Source organism: Dipodomys merriami, unplaced genomic scaffold (assembly GCF_024711535.1).
Source record: "Dipodomys merriami isolate MVZ:Mamm:240054 unplaced genomic scaffold, mDipMer1.0.p SCAF_328, whole genome shotgun sequence".
Taxonomy (NCBI): Eukaryota; Metazoa; Chordata; class Mammalia; order Rodentia; family Heteromyidae; genus Dipodomys; species Dipodomys merriami.
The window spans coordinates 97159-121139 of NW_027204804.1; the positions used below are offsets into that span (position 1 = coordinate 97159).

The 23981-nt window shown below is 44.0% G+C and overlaps 1 protein-coding gene across 2 annotated transcripts in view; it reads right to left on the bottom strand.

The window, feature by feature from the left end:
• The window catches only part of LOC138841698 (exportin-6), an 87944-nt gene that overhangs the window by 53623 nt on the left and 10340 nt on the right, over nucleotides 1–23981 (bottom strand). For both annotated transcript variants that reach the window (XM_070042476.1, XM_070042475.1), the window contains exons 2-5: nucleotides 6701–6791; nucleotides 4706–4818; nucleotides 3251–3448; nucleotides 332–491 (exon numbers count right to left, since the gene is read on the bottom strand). In XM_070042476.1, the coding sequence (XP_069898577.1) occupies nucleotides 332–491; nucleotides 3251–3448; nucleotides 4706–4818; nucleotides 6701–6791 (562 nt within the window). The remainder of the gene's footprint in view (nucleotides 1–331; nucleotides 492–3250; nucleotides 3449–4705; nucleotides 4819–6700; nucleotides 6792–23981) is intronic.

Consider the following 23981-nt stretch of genomic DNA (forward strand, 5'->3'; position numbering starts at 1 on the left):
ATCAACTGAACTACACCTCCACCTCCCTTGTCTTACATCTTACTACTCTTCCAATTTCTCCCGGCCTTAAATGATCTTAAATAAAGAACTCACTATACACCTACTTAAGACTCCATTGTGAGCATGTCAATCATATTCCCATGACTAGTCATAGTTATAGGCAGGACTAGGTTAGAAAGGCTACAAGGAAACTGAGTTACAACTTTATTTTGAAGTCCTACCATGTACTGCTGGTAAGTAGAGGGAAGACAGCACCGAACTTCCATTTTACACTTGGTCTCAGCAACAGCACAGAGGCTTGTGGGAGCTCTGGGCACACCATGCTACTTACCTGTCAGGAGCCCAAGCACAGTCTGCACCTGGTCCAGCAGCAGTTTCCGCAGCTCCTCTTTCCGAGCCACACTGAGGTCCTCACGGGGACAAGCTAGTTCTTCTGAGGTTGTCTTCAGCATGATCAGCCCAAGGGGGGTCGTCACAGGGGTCTGAATCAACTGCCAAGAAAGAAAAAGTTCTAAGCAGTGTCAGATTGAAAAGGTACAGACAGGATTCGGCGGCACTAAGCCTGTGAGGTAGGTATCTCTGTATGTTCAATCTTACAGGAACAGGTTCCAATAGCCAGCATTTCAGAAAAAATGACTTTTTAACCACTCAAAACATACTCTCATCTTACTCTAAGAAAAAATTCTGGGGCTGGAAGCATGGATCAAATAGTAGGCTTAAGTTAAAACCCCAGTACCACATACACACACAAAATCTATTAACTTAAACATAGAAAACAATGCACTTTATGGGCTGGGAAGGTGGCTCAGTGGTAGAGTACTTGCCTTGCATGCATGAGGCCCTGGGTTCAATTCCTCAGCACCACATAAGCAGAAAGAAAGAAAAAAAAAGCTGGAAGTGGTGCTGTGGCTCAAGTGGTAGAGTGCTAGCCTTGAGCTGAAGAGCTGAGGGATAGCGCCCAGGCCCAGAGTTCAGGCCCCACGACCGGACCCAAAAAAAAAAAAAAGAAAGAAAGAAAAGAAAACAATGCACTTTGATACATAACATGGCAATTCCTTTTTTTTTTTTTTTTTTTTTGGGGGGGGGGGAGGTAGCGGACATTGGGCCTGAACTCTGGGCCTGGGCGCTTGAGCTCTCAGCTCAAGGCTAACGCTGTACCACTTGAGCCACAGCACTATTTCCAGCTTATATGGTGCTGAGGAATCGAACCCAGGGCCTCACGCATGCAAGGCAAGTACTCTACCACTGAGCTACCTTCCCAGCCCCGGCAATTGCTTTTTAAGTTCAGGTTCTCAGCAGCATTTTGCCTAGTTAGCAGGTTTTTGCCTGGTAATCAAGTTTTGTTTATAATACACACTCACTCAAACAGGCTCTTACTGCATCATTTTTCTCTAAGACACACTATATATATTTGGGACATTTATTAGTGACTAAGATATGTACATCTCCCTTTGTGGTGTCTTTTCAACATCCAGGTTGTTAAAGACAACTTTATAATTCTTAAGTTTACTAAACTTATGCTTTAACAAAGTTCAAAACTAGCTGGGCGCCGGTGGCTCACACATGTAATCCTAGCTACTCAGGAGGCTGAGATCTGAGATCACAGTTCAAAGCCAGCCTGGGCAGAAAAGTCCATGAAACTCCTATCTCCAATAAACCACCAGAAAACCATAAATGGCGATGTGGCTCAAGTGGTAGAGTGCTTGCCTTGAGCTGAAGAGTGCGCACACACACACACAACACACAACACACAACACACACACACACACACACACACACACACAGCATATGGCCTTAGTTTAAGCCCCACTACTGGCACATAAACGCACACACACAAAAAGTACACTTTTCATAGCCTGACACTTACATCTTCCTAATCAATTTCCTAACATTTAAAACATTTTAGTTTCCAGATCCAAAAATAATGAAAGTGAGTGGCATTTAAGTCACATTCTAGAGGCTGGGAAGGTGGGTCAGTGGTAGAGTGCTTGCTTCGCGTGCATGAGGCCCTGGGTTCAATTCCTCAGCACCACATAAACAGATAAAAGCCAGAAGTGACACTGTGGCTTAAGTGGTAGTGTGTTATTCTTGTGCTGAAGAGCTGAGGGGCAGTGCCTAGGCCCAGACTTCAAGCCCCACATTCTATTAAGAGCAAGTTAAGGAATGACAGAAGGGGTGACACTGATCAAAATGCAATGTACACATAAATTGACATGTTAAACTGAAACTCTCTTGTACAACTATTTAAAGGTTAAAAAAACTTTAAAAAATGTTCTGTATTTAAGAAACACTTTACCTTTCTCATTAAAGTCATTTCACAATTAAATGTAGGTCACACTCTGATATAAATGTGTTACTTAAGCTACCAAAGCTTTATAAGCTTTAGGGGGAAAGAAGACACTCAGGAACTAAATCCACACATTAGATATTCACTCATATTCCCACCTCCTTTCCCTCATCCCACTTGTATTGAAGTTTGAACTCAATCAGGTCTCAGGCTTGCTCAGCTTTCGTGATACCAACTGACACTCTACCACTTGAAACATACTTCCAGTCCAGCTTTATGGTGGTTATTTTGGAATGCAGTCTCATGGACTTCTTCACACAGGTTGGCTTTAAAACCATGAATCTCTAGATCTCAGCCACCTGAACAGCTAGAATTACAGGTGTGAGTCACAGGTAGGAGCCAAAGATGTTCAGATGTTCGTAAGTCATACCTCAAGTGAAGAATTTCTTCGCTTCAGGAACTACAGGGTACTTTGCTTTCCCTGAAAAACATTCTTCCCATCATAGACCAAAGAAGTATCATTTCTGAACAAGGATATATAAAAGGGAAAGTCTAGGGGCCAAGCAAGACCACAAGCCTTTCCAACCTCTATGAGGTTGCCTACACGTCATGACAGGAAGGCTCCTGGCACTGGCTAATTACTATTTACCAGCTACTTTCCCTCCAAATGTTCACACTACCGAAGTCCTCCATCCTTGCAACAGCACTGGTGCAGCACCAAGCAGGTTTTCAAAGACTTGCTGAACAGAATTTCACAAGAGGTTAACAAAGGAATCTAGTTTCCTCACCCTCCTGCACTGCAGAGGCCCAGCTTTGTCAGAGCAAGGTAAAGGCAGCAATCTACTCTGCCATAGCCTTGCTACTGCAGTTCCAAAATGCTAAATCTTAAAACTGCTCAGGACTCAGATGTAATCACTTCTACAAACAGTTTACAAGATTCAGTTTCCTCAGGTAGAACCTTACCTGTAAAATGTTAGTAAAAAAGTCATGGTAGAACATGGGCCAATCTTGACGTCCAATATCAACAATAACTTTGCAAAGTTTATTCCGGATAAAGTAAGGTAAGGTTTTATGGTGAGCCAAAAGGAGTTTGGGCAGACAGCCACGGATTTCCATCTTATCCTGAGACGGGACCCCAAGCCACATTTTATTGATCAGATTCTGAAAAATAAACATGCATCTTTTAAATTAACTACCTATAAGCAAAACATTTGGCAGAGTACTTATCTACTAGCAAGCTTAAGGGACATATGCCTGTAATCCCAGCACTTGAGGGACTGACACAACATAGCAAGACCTAATCTTGCTTCTCTCTCTCTCTCTCTCTCTCTCTCTCTCTCTCTCTCTCTCTTGCTCTCTCTCTCTCTCTCTCTCTCTCTCTCTCTCTCTCTCTCTCTCACACACACACACACACACACAAGTGTAGTAGAACATGCCTATAATCCCAGCTACTTGAGGTAAGAAAATGGGGAGGAGGAGGATCATAGTTATAGGCTAGCCTGAGCAAAAAAGCAAGACTTTCATCTTCTCAAACAAGCCAGGCATGGTGGCACACACATATAATCCCAGATACCTAGGAAGCACAGGAAGGAGAATCACAGTCCAAAGCCAGCTACAGACAAAGGACAGAAAATCCTATCTAAAGAATAGCTAACGTAGACCAAGGGCTAGTGGTGTGGCCTAAGTGCTGCCTAGCAAGCATGAGGTTGAGTTCAAATTACAGAAACACCCAAAAGAAGACATGAGGAAAGTGTTTCATTAAATTACTTTTAAGAGTGCACAATAGCCGCTGGTGGCTCACGCCTGTAATCCTAGCTACTCAGGAGGCTGAGATCTGAGGATCGTGGTTCAAAGCCAGCCCGGGCAGGAAAGACCGTGAGACTCCTATCTCCAATAAACCACCAGAAAACCGGAAGTGGCGCTGTAGCTCAAGTGGTAGAGTGCTAGCCTTGAGCTGAAGAGCTGAGGGACAGCGCCCAGGCCCAGAGTTCAAGCCCCACGACCGACAAAAAAAAAAAAAAAAAAAAGAGTGCACAGACTAGGGGTGAAAAGAGTGTTAACAAGCTTTTGAAGATGAGGTATTATGGGTATCACCCCTCCTCCCAAACATTTTTTTTTCCTTTAGTTATCTTTCCCTTTTAAATGGTAACATGGAGGGAAAGGCATCCATCATCAAATACAAGGCAATTACTTAACCACAGACTTAACCACCCACCTGTTCTTTCTGGAGTCAAGGGTCAAGGATGGACAAATATCTAGGATACCAACATCTAACAGAGGCTGCACCTGGGATGAAGGCCTGGGCTGAGTTCCCACTGCTTACCAGGCATCTGCACATTACAGCTCAAGTCTAGTGCAATGGTGTGGCAACCTGCTACAAAGGACTTTGCAAGAGTATAAAACTATCTGACAACTTACCTCAAAAACCGTTAAACTGTACATCATCACATAGTCATTCCTAGTGCTAGAGAGAAAGTACAGGCAGAATCTCCAGGCTCCTACTTGCTGGGCAAAATTATTAAGAAGCTCTTCTGTAAAAGTGAAACGGCAATAAAAGAAGGTGATGAGACATAAGAAGTTAACCCAAAGCTGAGCAATCTCATGGCATTTTTAAACATGCTTCCCCACATACTACAAACTGAATCATCACCAACCAGCAAAGCCAGCCACTGCTAGAAGAAAGAAGAGGAGCACACTAGTGCTAGAGCACCAACTCACACAGCGTTCTCAAAACAGCTAAAGCCAGGAGCTTGGCTAGACGTGCTTTTCTTTGAGACACTGCCACTGTTAAAGACTTTACTTAACTGAATGTGCAAGCAGCAAGGTATAAGATTATCTCTGGGTTCCTTAGGTTGGGGCCTCGCCACTCTTCCACATTTCAGTAAAGTCTACACTGTTCACTCTCAGAGATGTAAGAGGAAAAAAAGGCCTCACAAAGAAAGGATAGGAAAAATCACAAGACAATTCAGTTTGGCTAACTCACACTTAGATCAGTTTTAAAATATCAGTAAAACCTTAAAAAAAAAAAAAAAGTGAAGTAACAATGGTATCCTGAGGGCTGTTTTCCTCCTCCTGAGGCTGTTGACAGCACCAGCCCAAATCCTCAGCACCACAAGTACGGGGAGGCCATTGCCATGTCTCTGGACCTGCTACATTGGCCATGACATATAATCCAACATGGAAAGAAAAAAAAGAAAGAAAGAAAAGAAAAGAAAAATGGCAACAGTCCTAAGAGATTCTCAATTCTATGCAGAAAAGAGTCAGACAGGAGCTCTTTCTAATCCTCAAGTCACTGCTCGGTTAAGTTCCCTACAATTTAGGCTAAATGTCACATGAGATAGACTTACTAAAAATTCCATGAGATAACGGCCTATGCTAAGAATTAAGCATAGCCTATGCATCCCAGAAGTGAAATCAAAGCAAAGAGTGAGTGGGGGCTGGAGCAGAGGCCGTCTGGGCTGTACTCAGCCACTATATACTGTGCTGACTCCAGCAAGCCATTGCTCCTCCCGATACTTCCCCTTCCTCCAATAACAAAATAGCCAGATGGTCTCCTGAGGTCCTGACCAAGCATTCTATCGGGTTCTAGAGTACTATTAACTGGTCTCTGATGAAGATGGGCAGAGCTCTTTTAAGACCAGGTTTCCCTCTTTTCTCCCACCCACTAAGGAAAGCCTAAGACCACAGAAAAGAACGAATAAGCGGGCCCTGCCCCATACACAAATAATATTGTAAAGACTAGCTCCAAAGAGAACTGAGGAGACACACCCATTTCGAGGAATCAGAACTCCAGATTCTCCTTCACCTGCATTTCAGACAAGTATTTGCAGCATGTGATTATTTAAATCTACTCTAAAATCAGCTTCAAACTGGGCACCAGTGGCTCATGCCTATAATCCTAGCTACTCAAGAGGCTGAGATCTGAAAATTGAGGTTCAAAGCAAACCCAGGCAGGAAAGTCTGTGAGATTCTTATCTCCAATAACCTTTAAAAAGGGTAAAGTGGAACTGTGGCCCAAGTGATAAAGTGCTACTTTGAGCAAAAAACTCAAGGACAGAGCACTGGCCCTGAGTTCAAGCCCCAGGATTGGCACACACAAAAAAGTAACCCATGTTAAGAGATCCAGCCCAGACCATTGCACACCAAAACAATTCGCTTTAATGAACTTTTACTAAGCCATAGGCTTCTCATAAAAGTTCAACAGTGCTGAAATTAGGAACAAAGTGTATATGGAGAAGGGGTTCACACTTGACTAAAGGAAAGAAAATCCATAAATATCCCCTTGAGTCAAGTCTGCATTCAGCAGCAGCAGCAACAGAGCCAGTACCTCAGGGAACTCAAGCAGGTGTGACCTGCCTTGACCAGCTCTTTCCTTCCCGCCCGCTACAAATGATTTTTTACAACCACACTCACCAATCTCACGTTTTCTTTCATTGGTTGTACAATCATGGAAAAATTCTGTCATCAGACTCTCCAGTGCCCTGAGGGAGGCTTCTTCTGATGCCTGACAAAGGAATTGGAAAAAAACATCATTAAGCTCTATCTTCAGTTCTCTTCCTTAATCCCTCCAGGGCACACTAAGGCAAGAACAGTTAACTTCCTCAAACATCTGGAGTTTGATATTCTTCAACTACATAGCAAAAGCCACAAAAACAAAAGAGAACTTCCCAAGTCTTAGTATCCTCTACAAATCCATGCTGCTGCACAGTATTCAGTTATTTGTGTTACAGAAAAGGAACAAACAATCCAGAATGCAATTGTGGAAAGGTGCTACAGAAAAAGAGATGCGCAGGGAAGCCCACACTCTCCGTCTCATCATTCTGATGTCTGGGAATCAGCCGTGTTTTGACTGAGGCCCATCACATCCCCTGCCTGTGTGTGTGGATTCATGGGGTATGGGAAGGCATTTTGGGAGTCATGTCACTTTCAATCTTAACGTGATCAGCCAAAAGAGATGAACGTGTAGCTGAAAGTCATGCTGAGCAGGCTAAAAATCTAACAGCACCTCCAAACCACAGACCCACAAAAAACCAGACTCTCAGCAGAGCTGCTGGGAAGGAGTAAGAGGGAAGGGACAGAGGTTCCAGACTCATCCTCTTCCTCTTCCTTTTCATTCAGTAAAGTAAGGAAGCTGCAGCAATGAGCTTGAGCCAAAACTTCACACAAGGTCGGGTACAGTGGCATATGCCTGTAATCCTACCATGTAGGAAGCTGAAGCAGGAGGATTCTCAAATTGCAGGACAGCCTAGACTCTATAGTGAGACTCTATCTCAAAAACAAAAAGAAGAAAAAAGAAAAAAACCTCCATAAAGTGAAGACTTCCAGACCATGAATCTTCACCGGCATTAAATCTAACACCATGGATGAGAGCCAACAGATTCCTGACTTTTTCTCTTTATTTCCTTTCTATCTGTCTTGCTTTGCCCCAATGCCCTCCATCAGCCTGAGTGCAACAGGCCCAGACCCAAATGTCCTATGTCAAACTAAGACTGGTCAGAGCCCCCAACTGGCTCTTACACAGATGGCAGAGCCTCAGCCATCACTCAGACGAGTCAGCACTGGAGTGGAGTTCAGAAGCTGTGCCAGTCTGGTACAGGCCCAGCCCTATCATCCACCACGTGCAAGAACACTACTGAGATCAGGGGCCACAAGTAAGCAGGGCCAGGTATACCTGTGCCTCCATACTGTAGTCACTGTGCAGGCTGTTCCTGACAATCTTTACTGTTACTTAGCGTAACAGTACGTGTGAGTATGAGGAACATTCTTGTCTGAATTTTATGACTCTGATAAAGATCAAGTCCCTTGCAAGGAGCTGGTGGCTCAGGTCTGTGAGGAGGTGGAGATCTGAAGATCACATTCAAAGCTAGCTTGGGTAAGAAAGTCCATGAGATTCTTATCGCCAATTAACCACCAGAAAACTAGAAGTGGCACTGTGGCTCAAGGGCTGTGGTAGATAGAGGGCTAGCCTTGAGAAAAAGAGCTCAGAGGCAGCAACCAGGCCCTGAGTTCAAGCCCCACGACCGGGGTGGAGTAGGGCTGGGGGATTAACCCTACGCTCCTCTTTCAAACCTCCCTAATCAATTATCTTTCACTTCTGAAGCTAAAATGGGTTCCTGAGCATGAAGGATACATATCTTCAAGTCCCATTTCTCCACTTTTTCTCATGTTAAGATATCGTAAAGCAGATTCTGAAAAGTCCTGAGCTCATGATGCCCCGGTAATCAACTATCAGTGTATTTCCCTTTCATTCCTAAGAGATCTGAGGACTTCATGGTTCCTGACAAGTTCTGACAATCTCCCAGAGGGCTCTGCTCCCACTTCCATTCCCTACCAACTCTTCCTGCCCCCACTCAAGAAACTAAGGTGGAGCTCAAAGAGCTGCAAAATGTACAGAGAGCCACCAAAAATAACATGTAGATGTTCCCATCCAGTCAGTGCTGGCTACAGGAGCTCTGGAGCCTGAGCCCTGGCCTCACCAGTTGATTCTCAACATGCACAGGCAGCACACCGTTCACATGTTTAATCGCTTCTGTAATTCCAACAATACCTGTCTCCCAGGGTGTTAGCAGGATCAAATGAGGTGATCCTGTAAAAGTGCTACATAAACTGTAAGGCATTATCAAACTAGTAGTTATATTGCCCTGATTTTCACTTGGTCTTAGACACTTACACGAAGCAGGTCAAGGCAACCAAAAACAATGCAAAACAGAAATGGTAAGGCCTACTCTGAAATCAGAGACACCCAACCCTGGGACTTTACCACAAACATACCCACTGGGGTTTTTCAGCCTCATTTTCAAAATAAAGCTATTTAAATTTTGCAGAGGATTTAAAAAAGAGGTTCAGAACTATGCTGAAGTCATAGCTCAAGACAGAAAAAAGGATGTGCTCAAGACCTGCAAATGGTTGAAGGACACTGGAAAATTCTCCCACTTCCCGCTGACAGGAAGGCCACTAGAACTTTTGCCACTATTTGAAGGGAGAGGCAAAGCCCAAATCCAGACTGTGATGGGAGGAAATGGTAGCACTCCCTGCAAGACTACACTTTCGAGCAATAGAACACAAAGAACAAGAAACAAAAAAAAAAAAAAAAAAAAAAAAAACAAGTGACACCACATGCTAGGGACAAGCAATGTGCAGCTTCCCAAAGGGTATTCGGCCTTCATCTCCTGCCTTGAAATAGTTCAAGAACACTTGAGATTCATGTACTTCCTCCCATCTTCTGCTGGAATTTACATCTCCAGATCTGAAGAATGAAGGAAGATCAGTTTAAAACTAAGTAACTTCCTGGTTTAATAGTCAAGTCTGCAGCTGAACCTAAGTTCAGCTTGCAGAATTGTCAGATTACAGTTTCTTTCATTCTAGAAACTTCTGCCACTTTTATCACAGTAAGCTGGCACAGACAGAAGTCTCCAGACTTTCCCACTGAGTCGTCCATAGAATATGACTGTCTCCCTGTTCCAAACAGAACTTTCCTAAATCCAGCTCAGACATAATTTTGTATCCACAGGGAGAAAAAAAGCCTTGGTGTCATTATACACATTCTCCTATCGGGCAGCCCTTGACCTGCAATAATTTCATTGTTCCCTAGACTTAATCGAATGAACTGACAGAGAAAGACAGGTGATGGAAATCAATGTATGAATCACAAGAATATACTGATGACTCCACAGCTTAGGGTTTAAGGTCAATATGTAAAATAGAAATGTTACTGATACCCTAAGGTATCTAGCAAAATTATATAGACGTATCTCAAACTATCCAAAGCAATAGCACATTGAGTTTTCCTCCCATTGCAGAGCCAAAATGGACAGGAGCCGATAAGACAACAGAACCTTCTGATCAGGAGGGGAAGCTCCAAGGGCTGGGGTGTTACTACCTCTCTTGCTGTGAATTGGTAACCTTCAGCTTGCATTGTGCTCTTCCTTTGGCAATAAATGTAGAAAGATATATACTCTTTCACAGTGTAATACGGAGGGTGAGGCTATGCAAATGTATATTCTTGCAGTGGCTTACCTTCTGAGGATTAATAAGCACAATCCTGAAATATAGGGCAGTACTTAAGTTTGCAGTAGGTTTTGTGTGTATGCGTGTGTGCACAAAATTCCATTATTCACAATTTTGGTATTAGCCCATGTTGAAAAAGCTACGTTACTGGTCAACAGACTATAATGATACGCAGTAAAGAATGTGAGTCAGTAACATTTGTAAAGTCAAATGTGCCATTCAGGAGTCACTCAAACAAGGCAATTATTTTTTTAAAAAAAATTAAACCTAAAGCCGGGCGCTGGTGGCTCACGCCTGTAATCCTAGCTACTCAGGAGGCTGAGATCTGAGGATTGCGGTTCAAAGCCAGCCCGGGCAAGAGAGACCGTGAGACTCCTATCTCCAATAAACCACCAGAAAACCGGAAGTGGCGCTGTAGCTCAAGTGGTAGAGCGCTCGCCTTGAGCTGAAGAGCTGAGGGACAGTGCCCAGGCCCAGAGTTCAAGCCCCACGGCCGACAAAAAAAAAAAATTAAACCTAAGAAACAGAACACACACACAAGGATTCCAGTTGAATTAGATAAAGGGTGAAAAAAATACAACAAAGTGTCTATAGGACAGTGTCATAATCTTGAGGTCCTGAGATTTTTTTTTCTACCTCAAAACCACACATAAAGAACTGAACAGGAAGGAAAGAATGACAAACTGGAACACTCATCAGATAACACAATGCATATGTGTATATAAGAAGCCACAGAACAGGAGGAGATACTGGCAATATGGTAAATGACCAAGAACTATCAGAATATAAAGTAATTTAAAGCAAGGGGAAAAACAAATGACCTTTCAGACAGGCAAGTAGTTACTTATAAAAGTATTGGAGAGACCTTTAAGTAAAGTGCTCAGCTTCATCAGTTCTCGGCAACTCATTAGATTCTCTATCTCTTCCATGAACAGAAGATGTAACTACTACTGAGGCTCAGGAGTCAGAAGCAAGATGACTTCCCAGCGTTTGGGCCCCACAGTGGGAGTGGTAAGGTCAAGATGGCATGTCACATCCCCATGCGGACCAAATGGAGAAAACCTATTTGTAGACAAGACAGTTTCATGCTGAGAAAACCTATTCATGTACTCCTGGACAATACAACAGCTACTAATTAGCTACCAATGCATACTGATCTCTAAAATTCAGAACAACAAATCTAAACACTAATGAGTCATGCCAAATAAATGCTGTACTCGATCCCAAACTAGACAGGGGTAGGGAGAAAGAGAGAGGTCTAAAGACTGGGTGCTGATGGCTCACAACTGTAATCCTACAAGGCTGTAATCAGGAGGCTAAAATCTGGAGGATTCTAGTTGAAAGGCTGCCCAGGCCGAAAAAAAGGCTGTAAAAAACATAACTGAGCAACTGACTAATCTGGAACATAGATAGTAGATTAAGCTGTGTGCTAGTGGCTCACTCCTGAAATCTTAGCTACTCAGGAGGCTGAGATCTGAGGATCGAGGTTTGAAGCCAGCCTGGGAGGAAAGTCTTTGAGACCTTATCTCCAATTAACCAGTAAAAAGTTGGAAGTGGTAAAACACCAGTCTTAAGCAATAAAGTCAAATGAGAGCACAAAGCCTGAGTTCAGGCCTCCCCACACCCCCACACACAAATGGTAGATTAAGGAACTGAAGCAACTTAAATTAGCTGAAACTATTAAGTATAACTTGGCTATGTAAGAGAATATCCCTATTAGAAAACATACCACGTAGAAGCAATGAGCTACAATAGGTAAGAGTCCAAACTGAACAAGGACAACTCGTTATCTACAATCTTTGTCCATCTGAAATGACTTCCAATAAAAGTTTTAAAATCTCATCTAGTGGACTGGTGTCCCCAACCTAGGCTCACTGCTCCAAGCAGCCACGCTCCTGGCTTGGCTGAGGCAAGAGGAAGGAAGAGAGTGGTACAGAGAGGAGGGAAGACATTAATTTGTTCTCTCAGATGCCAGGCTTATTTTCACCCACTCTCTTTGAAATGCTACACAGGCTAAACATTAAAAAAAACTGGGCAACAACCATATGCACTTCAGTATATGTATTTTATATGTTTATTTATATACCAGAGGCTTTAATTAGACAGCCAAAAGAGTATTATAAAAATAATTTTTCTGCAAGGAAGTGTCCAAAATAAATGAGTAATCATCCAAGAATAGGCACTCCCTTCACCAAGCCATCTGCTTCTCATTCCCAGGTACACATCCCGGAGGATGAATGTTTTTATCTGCTCGCCTCGTCAGTTAGACTGCAAACACACTGACTGAGCACATGAACACAAGGCATGCTACCAAGAAATTCTAAAACAGGTCCACAGACTCTTAAGACAGAAATAAACCCAAAGAACAGCAAGTCTAACTTTGCAATAGTGATGAAAAAGCTCAATCAGCTTCCTGCGCAAAGCTGCCGGTTATTGGAATGTGGAACCAGAGCAGACCACCGGAGCTCCTTCCTGGTGTCAGCTCCTGCGCAAGCCAAGGAGGGTCGACTTCGAGGGTCTGAAGGATGAGAAATGAGCTGATGTTGTCTTACATGGGATGAATCGGGTAATAAGGGGGCATGACACTGACAGACCACGGAAAGAGCATGCTGCACATTTAAAACCCCTCCCATATATATATATATATATATATATATATATATATATATATATATATATATAAAATTTCACTTCAGTTGCTATTATCACCTGTCCTGTTTAACAGTCAGTTTCTCTTATAAAATCCATACCACCCTCTTCCTGAATGACACCCTAGACAGATCTAGCAATTCACAGTTCTGTGATTTTAGCCAAAGCCTCCAGATTGTATTCTAAACAGACTGCTGGGATGGTGAACAGATAATCACTTCCTTCCCTCCTAGGATCTAGCTAGTGGCTTTAAAGTCTCAAAAACCCAAGCACAGATCAAGTCCAGTGTCCTCCAGGTGACTGGCAGCACTGCCTGGCCCTCTTCCCACTCTGAACTGGTTTTATCACCTGCCCCATGCAGAGGGGTGGGGAAAAATAACAGCAAAAGCCAGGCTTCTCTTGAGGTGTAAGAGTTCAGCACAAAACTAGGCAGTGTTCTTTTTTAGCATCAATTAGTTGTACAGGAAGATTCCATTTTAACATGTCCATTTTTGTATCCAATACATGTTGATCATAATCACTCCCTCCATCATTCTCTCTCCTCCCTCCTCTCTCCTTCCCAAGCCAGACTCATCAAGTTTCCTTGTTCTACTTTCACACATGTACATAATTTGACTATATTTGCCCTCCTTCTCCCTTCACAACTTCATCTGCCCCCACTCCCATTAATAACTATACCTATACCCTGACATGTTTCAACTTCCTAATATTTTTTGTTAATGTGGCTCTTAATTGTTCAGGAGTTTCACCACAGTCTATCACACATGTACATACCGTATATTGTCACATATGATCATATACATATACATATGATCCTGTGTTTACATTTAAATTTTAGGGTTAACATTCACATATGAAAGAAGCCACGCAACTTTTGTCCTTCTGAGCTTGGCTTAATATAATGGCCAATATGCTGGTCTTCAGATCCATCTAGGCAGTGTTCTGATACATCAATAACTTCATACCTGGCAAATGAGGACCAGTGGAGTGCCACTCGCCCTGGTACAGCTAACAGGGAAATGATAACTATGGAAAAGGAAGTAACAGGAAAGCCCAAGAGAACACACTCTAGCCAGGTGCTGGTGGCTAACACCTATAATCCATGTGAGGATCACAGTTCAGAACCAGCCGGTGCAGGGGTCTGTGAGCCACCCAAGAACGGGAGTGGAGCTGTAGCTCAAAGTGGTAGTACTAGCCTTGAGCCCAAAAGTTCAGGGATAGCACCTTGGCCCTGATTTCAAGCTCCATGACTGACACCACAGACACACACACAGACACACAGACACACAGACACACAGACACACAGACACACAGACACACAGACACACACACAGACACACACACAGACACACACACACACACACACACACACACACACACACACACACACACACACACACACACACAGAAAACAAGAAAATATACTCTAATGCTGCTCCTACCTGGGGGACAGATGTCTACCTCTGAATACAGGCCAAAGCCAGAGTGAGGCTACAGAGAAAGGGGTCCCTCTACACAAGCCACAAGAAAGCACAGGCTTCATTTCATGGGTACCAGTGCAGCTTCTGAGAAGCACATAGCCATGCATAGGCACACAGCCATGCAGAGCAGCAAGAGAATGACTTGCGGAGCCACTCCAGGCTCCCTGGGGTTCAGCTTATATAACTTTGGGCAAATCCGGAAAGCTCCTGGAGCATCTTTGGTATGAAATGACATCAGCCTTACACATACTAGGCAAGTGCTCTACAACTGAGAGCTAAATCCCCAGCCCATACAAAACCCCCTAAGTTATCATCAGCTAAGCTGTCTGAATACACCCAGCACTACTCTAATACTATCATTTTAACTGCTGTTCAGTCACATTTGTGAAGGCCCTCAAAGTCTCATTAGCCAGTGGCCCAACAGGACCTCATACTCCACACAATAGAGAATGATGCCATAGGAGCAGCTGCTGGAGGGACCTTTGATGGCATCCCATTCTGCAGGAAGTGAGAGATGCCGCACAAGTGGGGATCAGTGTTTTGTAGGAAGTGCCTCTTCCTGGCCAGGGCTTCTGTAAGCTCCTCCCTTCACACAGATGGCCAAAGCACAAAAGGAGACACGTCTGTACAGTAACCCTAACCTGGAGTTCGCATGGCTCTGGGCTCTCTACAGAACACTAGGCAGGAGATCCTATCCATTCTACCCATGACTTTTTAAAGGCTGTAGGCTATGAGTAGCATAATGATATAGGAAGCCATGTTGACATTGACATTATATACCACTCCCAAATCAGAGCAATCAGGCATCAGCAATCAGCAGGAAAGCAGATGGCAAGTTTGGGGAAAGGGTCCACAGAGGAAAGGAAACAGGCGTTTAGCTGCTGCCTGGTTACCAGCCCTGCCAGCACCTTTGGCCTTGCTCACATCCTTAACAATGAGGGATGAGCCCTAACACATTTTCCCTGTCAGCCCTTTGTCAGGGGAGCACTCACTATCCTGCCCACCCTACTAGAATGTGAGGAAAAGGAGAAGAATAAAGTCCTCCTTTGAATTCAGCCCACATTCCAGCTCTGTTCCTTCACTGTGGGCAACTGCACAAATCCCCTAGCATACCACCTGGGTTTTTCCATCTCTGTGGGTGTCTGGATTCTCTTGCAATGCAAATAACTGGACTTCAACTCAACAGTGAGAGCTCTGGAGTCAGCTACAGTTGCACTTAAATGACTACACCTCTTGCTTATCTACATGACCTCGAGTAAGTTACTTAACTTCTCTGAGCCTCAACTTTCTTGGTAGCTTGCAAAATGAACTTTTAACAGTACTCCCCTCAGCAAGTAGTTGTGATTATTAGATGACATAATGTTATATAAATCCCTTAGCACCCTTCACCATAAATGAGCAAAACTATTTCACTACATATTTCACTGGTGAGTCAATAAGCATTTTGAAAAGGAAGAAACTAAATAAACAAAATTCCCACATAATAAGCCAACTAAAAACCCTTTTTAAAAAATCCACATAATGCCAAATGCCGTCACTTTCATTTTTATACGGGTCACCTACCACTACCAGGAAAGCAAACAAAGAATGTGAGTGACTCACAGCCCCCTAGGCCTCCATCTGGATTTCAGACTTGATTGCTGATTCTACAGCAAAAGCTGTTTTTTTTTTTTTTTTTTGTCGGTCGTGGGGCTTGAACTCTGGGCCTGGGCGCTGTCCCTCAGCTCTTCAGCTCAAGGCGAGCGCTCTACCACTTGAGCTACAGCGCCACTTCCGGTTTTCTGGTGGTTTATTGGAGATAGGAGTCTCACGGTCTCTCCTGCCCGGGCTGGCTTTGAACCGTGATCCTCAGATCTCAGCCTCCTGAGTAGCTAGGATTACAGGCGTGAGCCACCAGCGCCCGGCTTAATCAGCAATTTTTGTAGTAGCCCAGCACACACCAGCCTTAGGAACAGCTTTCAGATGGGCCCCCTCACCAGCCCACTGAACCATGTACTCCAGACAACTTCCTACACCAACAACTATTTATCAAAGGCTTTGAAGACCAGTGATCAATAGTGAAAAACACAAATACTAAACGGCCAGGAGTCTCAAGAGTGTCCTAACCAAAACTGTCAACCCCGGCCTCTCATTTTCAGTCTGTTCACTGATGAAGTATAAAGGGGAGTTCCTGCTGGGCACTGGTAGCTCATTTCTATAATCCTAGATACTCAGCAGGCTGAGATCTGAGGCTCCCAGTTCAAAACCAGGAAAGTAGCCGGGCACCAGTAGCACTATAATCCTAGCTACTCAGGAGGCTGAGAGCTGAGGATCACAGTTCAAAGCCAGCCTGGGCAGGAAAGTCCATGAGACTCTATCTCCAATAATACCACTAGAAAACCGGAAGAGGCGCTGTGGCTCAAGCGGTAGAGCTCTCGCCTTGAACTGAAGAGCACAGTGACAGCACCCAAGCCCAGAGTTCAAGCCCCACAACCGACCAAAAAACAAACAAACAAACAAACCAGGAAAGTCTGTGAGACTCATTTACAATTAACTATCAGAAAACGGGAAATGGGCTGTGGCTCAAAGTGGTACAGTGCTAGCCTCAAGCTCAGGGACATCGTCCAGGCCACAAGTTCAAGTGACCGACAAAAGAAATGTTGGGGGAGAGGGTAGGTTCCTTACTTCCCCAGAATAGTTTTCACAGACTACTTTGAGGTCTTTTCAAATGTCTTCCACTGGCTTTCTCTCTTAAGAAGCTTGAAGACACAAAGATGTGATTTTTTTTTTTTCTTGGTCAGTCATGGGGCTTGAACTCTGGGCCTGGGCTCGGTCCCTGAGCTCTTCAGTCCAAGACACACTCTACCACTTGAGCCACAGTGCAACTTCCAGTCTTTTGGTGATTAATTGGAGATAAGAGTCTCACAGACTTTCTTGCCTGGGTTGGTTCTGAACCACGATCCTCAGATCTCAGCTTCCTGAGTAGCTGGGATTATAGCCACCAGTGCCCAGCAAGATGTGATTTTTTTTTTCAGCACCTCTTTGCAGGGTATGACTGTCCACAGAGCTCCACAGACAAGGGTTAGTTACCACATGGAATAAAAGAAATAAAGGCCTCTGTGCTCTTCACACTGTGTGTGTGTGTGTGTGTGTGTGTGTGTGTGTGTGTGTGTGTGTGTGTGTGTGTGTGTGTGTGTGTGTGTGTGTGTGTGTGTGTGTGTGTGTGTGTGTGTGTGTGTGTGTGTGTGTGTGTGTGTGTGTGTGTGTGTGTGTGTGTGTGTGTGTGTGTGTGTGTTGCTAGGTAAGCAGAAAGAACCTACCTACAGTCTCCTGTGTAGTCCAAGCTGGCCTGGAACTCCATATCCTTCCTGCCTCAGCCTTCTGAGTGCCAAGTCTTACCATTTTTTTCCCCCAGTGCTGGGGATGGAATCCAGGACCTTGCAGAAGCTAGGCAGGTACTTATCACTAGCTATAACACCCACTGCCTATATTATTTTTACACAACAAATGTTTAAGGTACGACCCAAGACTTTCAAGAAATTTTAGGTTTACATGGATCAACTGTGCTCTATACTCCTGGGACAGGGGCCTTCTTAACTAGTCTGAGCCAAGGGGAGTTTCAGTGGGAAGTTAGCACTAAGCATGACTGTCAGAGCCTTACATAAAGCCACTTCACAGGAACACTCTAAATCTGGTTCATAACTATAGCCAACTAACAGAACCAGCCAAAAATGATAACCAGGCAATCACTTCACCAAAGACACTGCACAACTTTCTGGTGATGGAAGTTCTATCCTACATGAAACCTGCACTTCTAAAAGGCTCTTCAATTACCTTGTGACAGGTAAACCTGAAGCCAAGTAGAAAGGGACCTGTATCTTAGTTACGTGGATCAACAAAACTGAAAGTGTACAGTGGTTTAGCAAACTATCAGATTCTTAGGCCCCATCACCATCATCACTCATGAGTACACATGAAACGTTGGTGCCTTTCCTTCTAATTTTTCTTTCACTCTCACTACACAGCCAGGCTGGCATGAAACTGGCAATCTCTCTGCTAAGGCAGGGAGGCTCTTGTGTGCAGGGGCTACAGGGGTACCTTGTCTCAACCACCATGCTAGGGCTAATGCTCTTATTCTGACAAAAATAAGCAGTGTGTACTTCATCCTGAAACTGCTAAAAGCTACTCCAAATCTGAGCAATCTGTCAACATTCTAAATTTATCCAACAAAATCACATTTTCAAAAATGTTGACCGACCTAAAACGTACAAAGATCAGAGGATCAAGAATGGCCAGATGATGTAGGAAATAGACATATGGTAATAAAATACCACAGATGCTCTACTTCACTGACAAGCATGTGTACTCCATAAAGTATGACTTTCTCATTGGAAAGATGGAGTTTTAATTGTGTTAGCCACAAAATAGGGGAACAGAATATGCCACGAGTTCCGGTGTAGAATAATACAATCTTTTTTAGAGATTCATACTACCTAACAAAACTTTTAAAAGTACTTATTGTTTTGCCCCCTATCTCCACTTCTACAAATGTATCTTAGTAACTCACAAAGTTTGCAAAGATAGATGCAATCTTTGATTGGAGTACTGAGGGCAGTTGGCAGAAACCCTAGAAATGCACACTAACCAACGTCAGGGAAGTAGGTACATTCATGAATGTAGGCACACAGTGTTCTGGGGCAAACTGATAAAAGTCATCTCCATGGAAAGGCACTTCATGGTACAGAACTCCAACACGGCTCTCCCCTGAGCCAGGCAGAAGCCACAGTAGTTCGCAGTAGGATAATATGGGAGAACATTTCTACATACCATCCTTCCCTGGCAGAAAACAATAATAAAACATCTATTAGAAGAAGAATGTATGACCCATGAACACTGTACCCAGCAAGGCTACCATTTATGGAGAAGGACCACACAGACATATTTGAAACATGAAATAATTCAGGAAATGTAACAATTATGAACTTTTTTGAAAGAACTACCCAGCTAATCAATGATAAATAAATAAAAAGGTTAATAGAACACTTAGTTCTAGATGGCAGAACATCCACAAAATCAGAGGGAGAGAATGAACCCCAAGAATGCTATGCCTAGCCAAGATGTCCTTCAAAATATGTACTCAGAATTCACCATCTACGGCACTCTTTATAAAATTTGACAAGAAAATCTAGCCATAAGAAAATCTAGCCACAGCATGTGGACAAACCAAAGCAAGAGGGAGCTGGGCACAATGAGGCATGCCTGTAATCCTAATAGCTATACTGCAGAGGCAAGAGGATACCCGGATCCTCTCTCAAAAACCAAAGGGAGGGGCTGGCTTAGAGGTAGAGTGCTTGCCTAGCATGCATGAAGCCCTGGGTTCCATTCCTCAGTACCACATAAACAGAAAAAGCCAGCTGTGGCTCAAGTGGTAGAGCACTAGCATTGAGCACAGAGAGGCTCAAGGACAGTGCCCAGGCCCTGAGTTCAAGCTGGGGGAGGAGAGATTTAAAATAATGGGAACAGTGAATCCTTTAAAATACTACATACTGAGGAACTAAATTAGAACACAAACTATAAATGCACTGACACAACATAAAAATGAGGAAGGAGTTGGCAAAACTTAAACATGAAATATGTGGGGCTGGGAAGGTGGCTCAGAGGTAGAGTGCTTGCCTTGCATGCATGAGGCCCTGGGTTCGATTCCTCAGCACCACATAAGCAAAAAGAAAAAAGCCAGAAGTGGCGCTGTGGCTCAAGTGGTAGAGCGCTAGCCTTGAGCAGAAGAGCTGAGGGACAGCGCCCAGGCCCAGAGTTCAGGCCCCACAACTGGACCAAAAAAAATAAAACATGAAATATGTATTTATGAAGAGACAATGCCTTCTTCTTAACATTTTTCACAATCTTCCTTACTTTACATGAGTTTAATTGAACCAAAGACTTAATTGAACTGGTAATTCCTATCTATTGCATTTTCCTTTTTCTGCTAGTAAATTCAAGTAAAGCCAGGCTCCGGTGGCTCATGCCTATAATCCTAGCTACTGAGGAGGCTGAACCAGCCCGGGCAGAAAAGTCGGTGAGACTCTTTCATTAACCACCAGAAAACCAGAAGTGATGCTGTAGCTCAAGCGGTAGAGCGCTCACCTTGAGCTGAAGAGCGCAGGGAGAGCACCCAAGCCCAGAGTTCAAGCCTCATGACCAACAAAAAAAAAAATCAAGTAAAATGGTCGGGCCTCAAGGGCTTATGTTTAGTGGGGAAAAAATTCAGTTTCAAAAGGCTACACTCTATAGACTGCTTTCACCTATCCTTCTCAAAATGACGCATGTACTAGAAAGAGATGCTAGGAAGGGGACTGTAATTACAATGAGTCCTTATGCTGGGCAGTTCTGAACCCTGTCAGTGGTGAATCAACATGCGGGGTAAACTGCAAACACACAAGTGGATGAATGCAGGTTTAAAACTCTGGAGGATCGGTAGTGTAGTCAATAATTAATATGCACCAACGTCAATTTCCTGGTTTGGATACTGCATACAGGTACATAAAATGTCACCATTTTGGCAAACTCCCTATGACCATACAATTACTTCAAAACATAGCTTTGTCTTGTTTTTTGGTCAGTCATGGGGTCTGAACTCTGGGAGTGGGCGCTGTCCCTCAGCTCTTCAGCTCAAGGCTAGCACTCTACCACTTGAGCCACAATGCCACTTCTGGCTTTTTCTGCCTATGTGGGCTTCATGCATGGTAGGCAAGCGCTCTACCACTAGGCCACCTTCCCAGCCCAAATTTTCTTTTCTTAAAAAGCATGGTTCAGGGCTGGGAAGGTAGTTCAGTGGTAGAGTGCTGGCCTTGAGCTGAAGAGCTGAGGGACAGCACCCAGGCCCAGAGTTCAGGCCCCATGGCCAACAACTAAAAAAAAAAAAAAAAGCATGGTTCATGCCTATTTGCAATCCCAACTGCTCAGGAAAATCTGTTAGAAGCCACCTTCAGCCAGTGACCCCAACAGGAAATGGGGGCAGGCATCTGCAATTCAAGCTATAAGGGAGGAAGAGCAGGAAAATATCCATCTGTGGCTCTCTAAAAAATAAAGCCCTATCCAAAAAATAATTGAAACATAAAGACTGGAGTATTTGCTCAGACAGTGGAATACCTGTGTGTGAATTCAAACCCTAGTATGAAAGGGGGGAGTGAAGAGAGAGAGGGGATGAGAAAGAGGAAAAGAGGAAAAAAGGGGAGGGGATGGAGAGGGGAAAAGAAAGGTGAGGGGGGAGGGGAGAGGGAAGAGGAGTAAGCAGAGAAATTATCCTGTTTCTCCCCACAAAAAAAAAAATTCCCAGGTCTAGCTATTTCTGATTTAGAAAGCATAATTTTTTTGTTTAATTTGTCATAGAACTCCTTTTCCTTGTGTGAGCCTTCTACACCAGAGCTTTTTTCTCTCTGTAACCCTCAGGTGAAGGTGGGTCTTCTGGAGCCACAGGCCAACAGTCAGCCTGGCCAGAGTCTAATGTGGGCCAGTGGTCACCCTACCTCAACAGTCAGTCCATCCCACCACTTTCCAGGACACACTAGTAACTGCGGACCCCTCCCTCTATGAAGCAAATTTTTAGTTTTAAGTTCAGCTGGCAAGATGCCCTAATTTTCTGGGACAATGTATCCAAATAAGCTAAACAAATATGTCCATGCATATGTGCACCTGGTTAAGAAGAAATCTAGTGATCTCTAAAGAGCCTGGGCTCTGGCCTGAAACCTGGCTGTCAACTTATGAGGTCATTTTAGCTACTTAGGTTAGTATTAACTACCCTCGGAGCTTCAGCGCAGCCCTGTAGGCCTTGGAGTCCTCCTCGCCATTCCCACCAGCTGAATAGGAACACAAGTATCTACCTACTCTGGGGAGGTGACTGTCAGAGATTACAGGATGTAATTATGAAATGCACTTTTTCCTTCCTTCCTTTGTTTGTCTCTTCCACCACCCTCAACTCTTCTGCCTAGAGGCTTTGCTGGGATAGCCAATACTGAAAACCAATGGATACAATTACCCCACTCCACCATATCCTATCTCCACTCCTAACTATTCCCCCAGGGAATCCTCCAGTGGCCGAGAGGCTGTGGGACTTCTTGGAAGACTACACAGCACTAGTCTTTTTTTCTTTTCTTTTTTTTCCACCCCCAGAGCTGAGGACCAAACTCAGGGCCTTGCGCTCAGCAGGCAGGGCTTCCACTGAGCTAAACTCCCCGCCCAACACAGCACTAGTCTCAAGCACTCCCCTTCCTCATCCGCTGCTCGCCTCTGCTGCCTGGGGCTAAACAGATCCCCACCCTTACTCTTCACAGGGATTCTAGAAAACTGAATGCTGATTACACTCATAGGGTTACCACTTCTAACGTCAAGGGCCCATCTTAACCTTCTTGAGTTTATTTTCACTCCTGACTCCACTACCCATCCGCTGGATCCTTACTCGGCATTGGAGAAGTAAAGAAGAGTTCCATAAACCTATCCTAAAGACTGATTCCTCTCACCTCAGACTTGGACTAAAGACTGAGGGGGAGGAAGAAGGGAAGGAAGCAAGATTTCATTTTATGCAACTCAAACCTGTGTGACAATTACATACATGAAATCCTGTAATAGGTATATTAAAAAATAAAGAGGGAAGCCAGGCACCGGTGGCTCATGCATGTAATCCTAGCTACTCAAGAGGCTGAGATTTGAGGCTCGCAGTTCAAAGCCAATACGGGCAGGAAAGTCTGTGAGACTCATCTCCATGAAAACCGGAAGTGGCACTGTGGCTGAAGTGGTAGAGCACTCACCTTGAGCTGAAGAGCACAGGGACAGCACCCAGGCCAGAGTTCAAGCCCCACAACCAACCAAAAAATAAATAAATAAGGTCTGGGAATGTGGCTTAGTGGGAGAGTGCTTGCCTAGCAGGCATGAAGCCTTGGTTTGATTCCTCAGGACTATATAAACAGAAAGTGGCATTGTGGCTCAAGTGGTAGAGTGCTAGCCTTGAGCAAATAAAGCTCTGGAACAGTGCCCAGGCCCTGAGTTCAAGCCCCAGGACTGGCTAAATAAATAAATAAATAAATGCAAAACAACTAACTATATAATCAAAAATGATCTGTGTTAAACTAGTGGCTAGGAAGCACCAAAGTAATATTTATGATCCTGAACACTGCAGGTGAATCACACCTGCAAAAACAAAGGACAACAGCAGAGAAAACAAACAGATGAGTAAAAACAGTCAAGTATGAAAGGGTATTGAGTGTTCTGGTCTATTCTGACTGGAGAACAAGGTACAACTTGGGAAGTCTCTAAAATATATTCCAAATAAATCATAATAAGTATTTTCTAAGTCATTTTGTCCTATTGGTGGCTCACACTTGTAATGCTAGCTGAGATCTGAGACCAGGGGATCAAGGTTTGAAAAAAAAAGGCACAAAAGTTCTCCAGATTCATATTCCCAGTTAGCCACCAAAAGCTGTATGAATAGGGCTGACTCAGTGTCGAAGGCCAGCTGTAAGTGAAAGAGTGAAGCAAGTGAGAGCTCTAGGCCCTGAGTTCAAGCCCTGGTACTGGTGCACGCACAG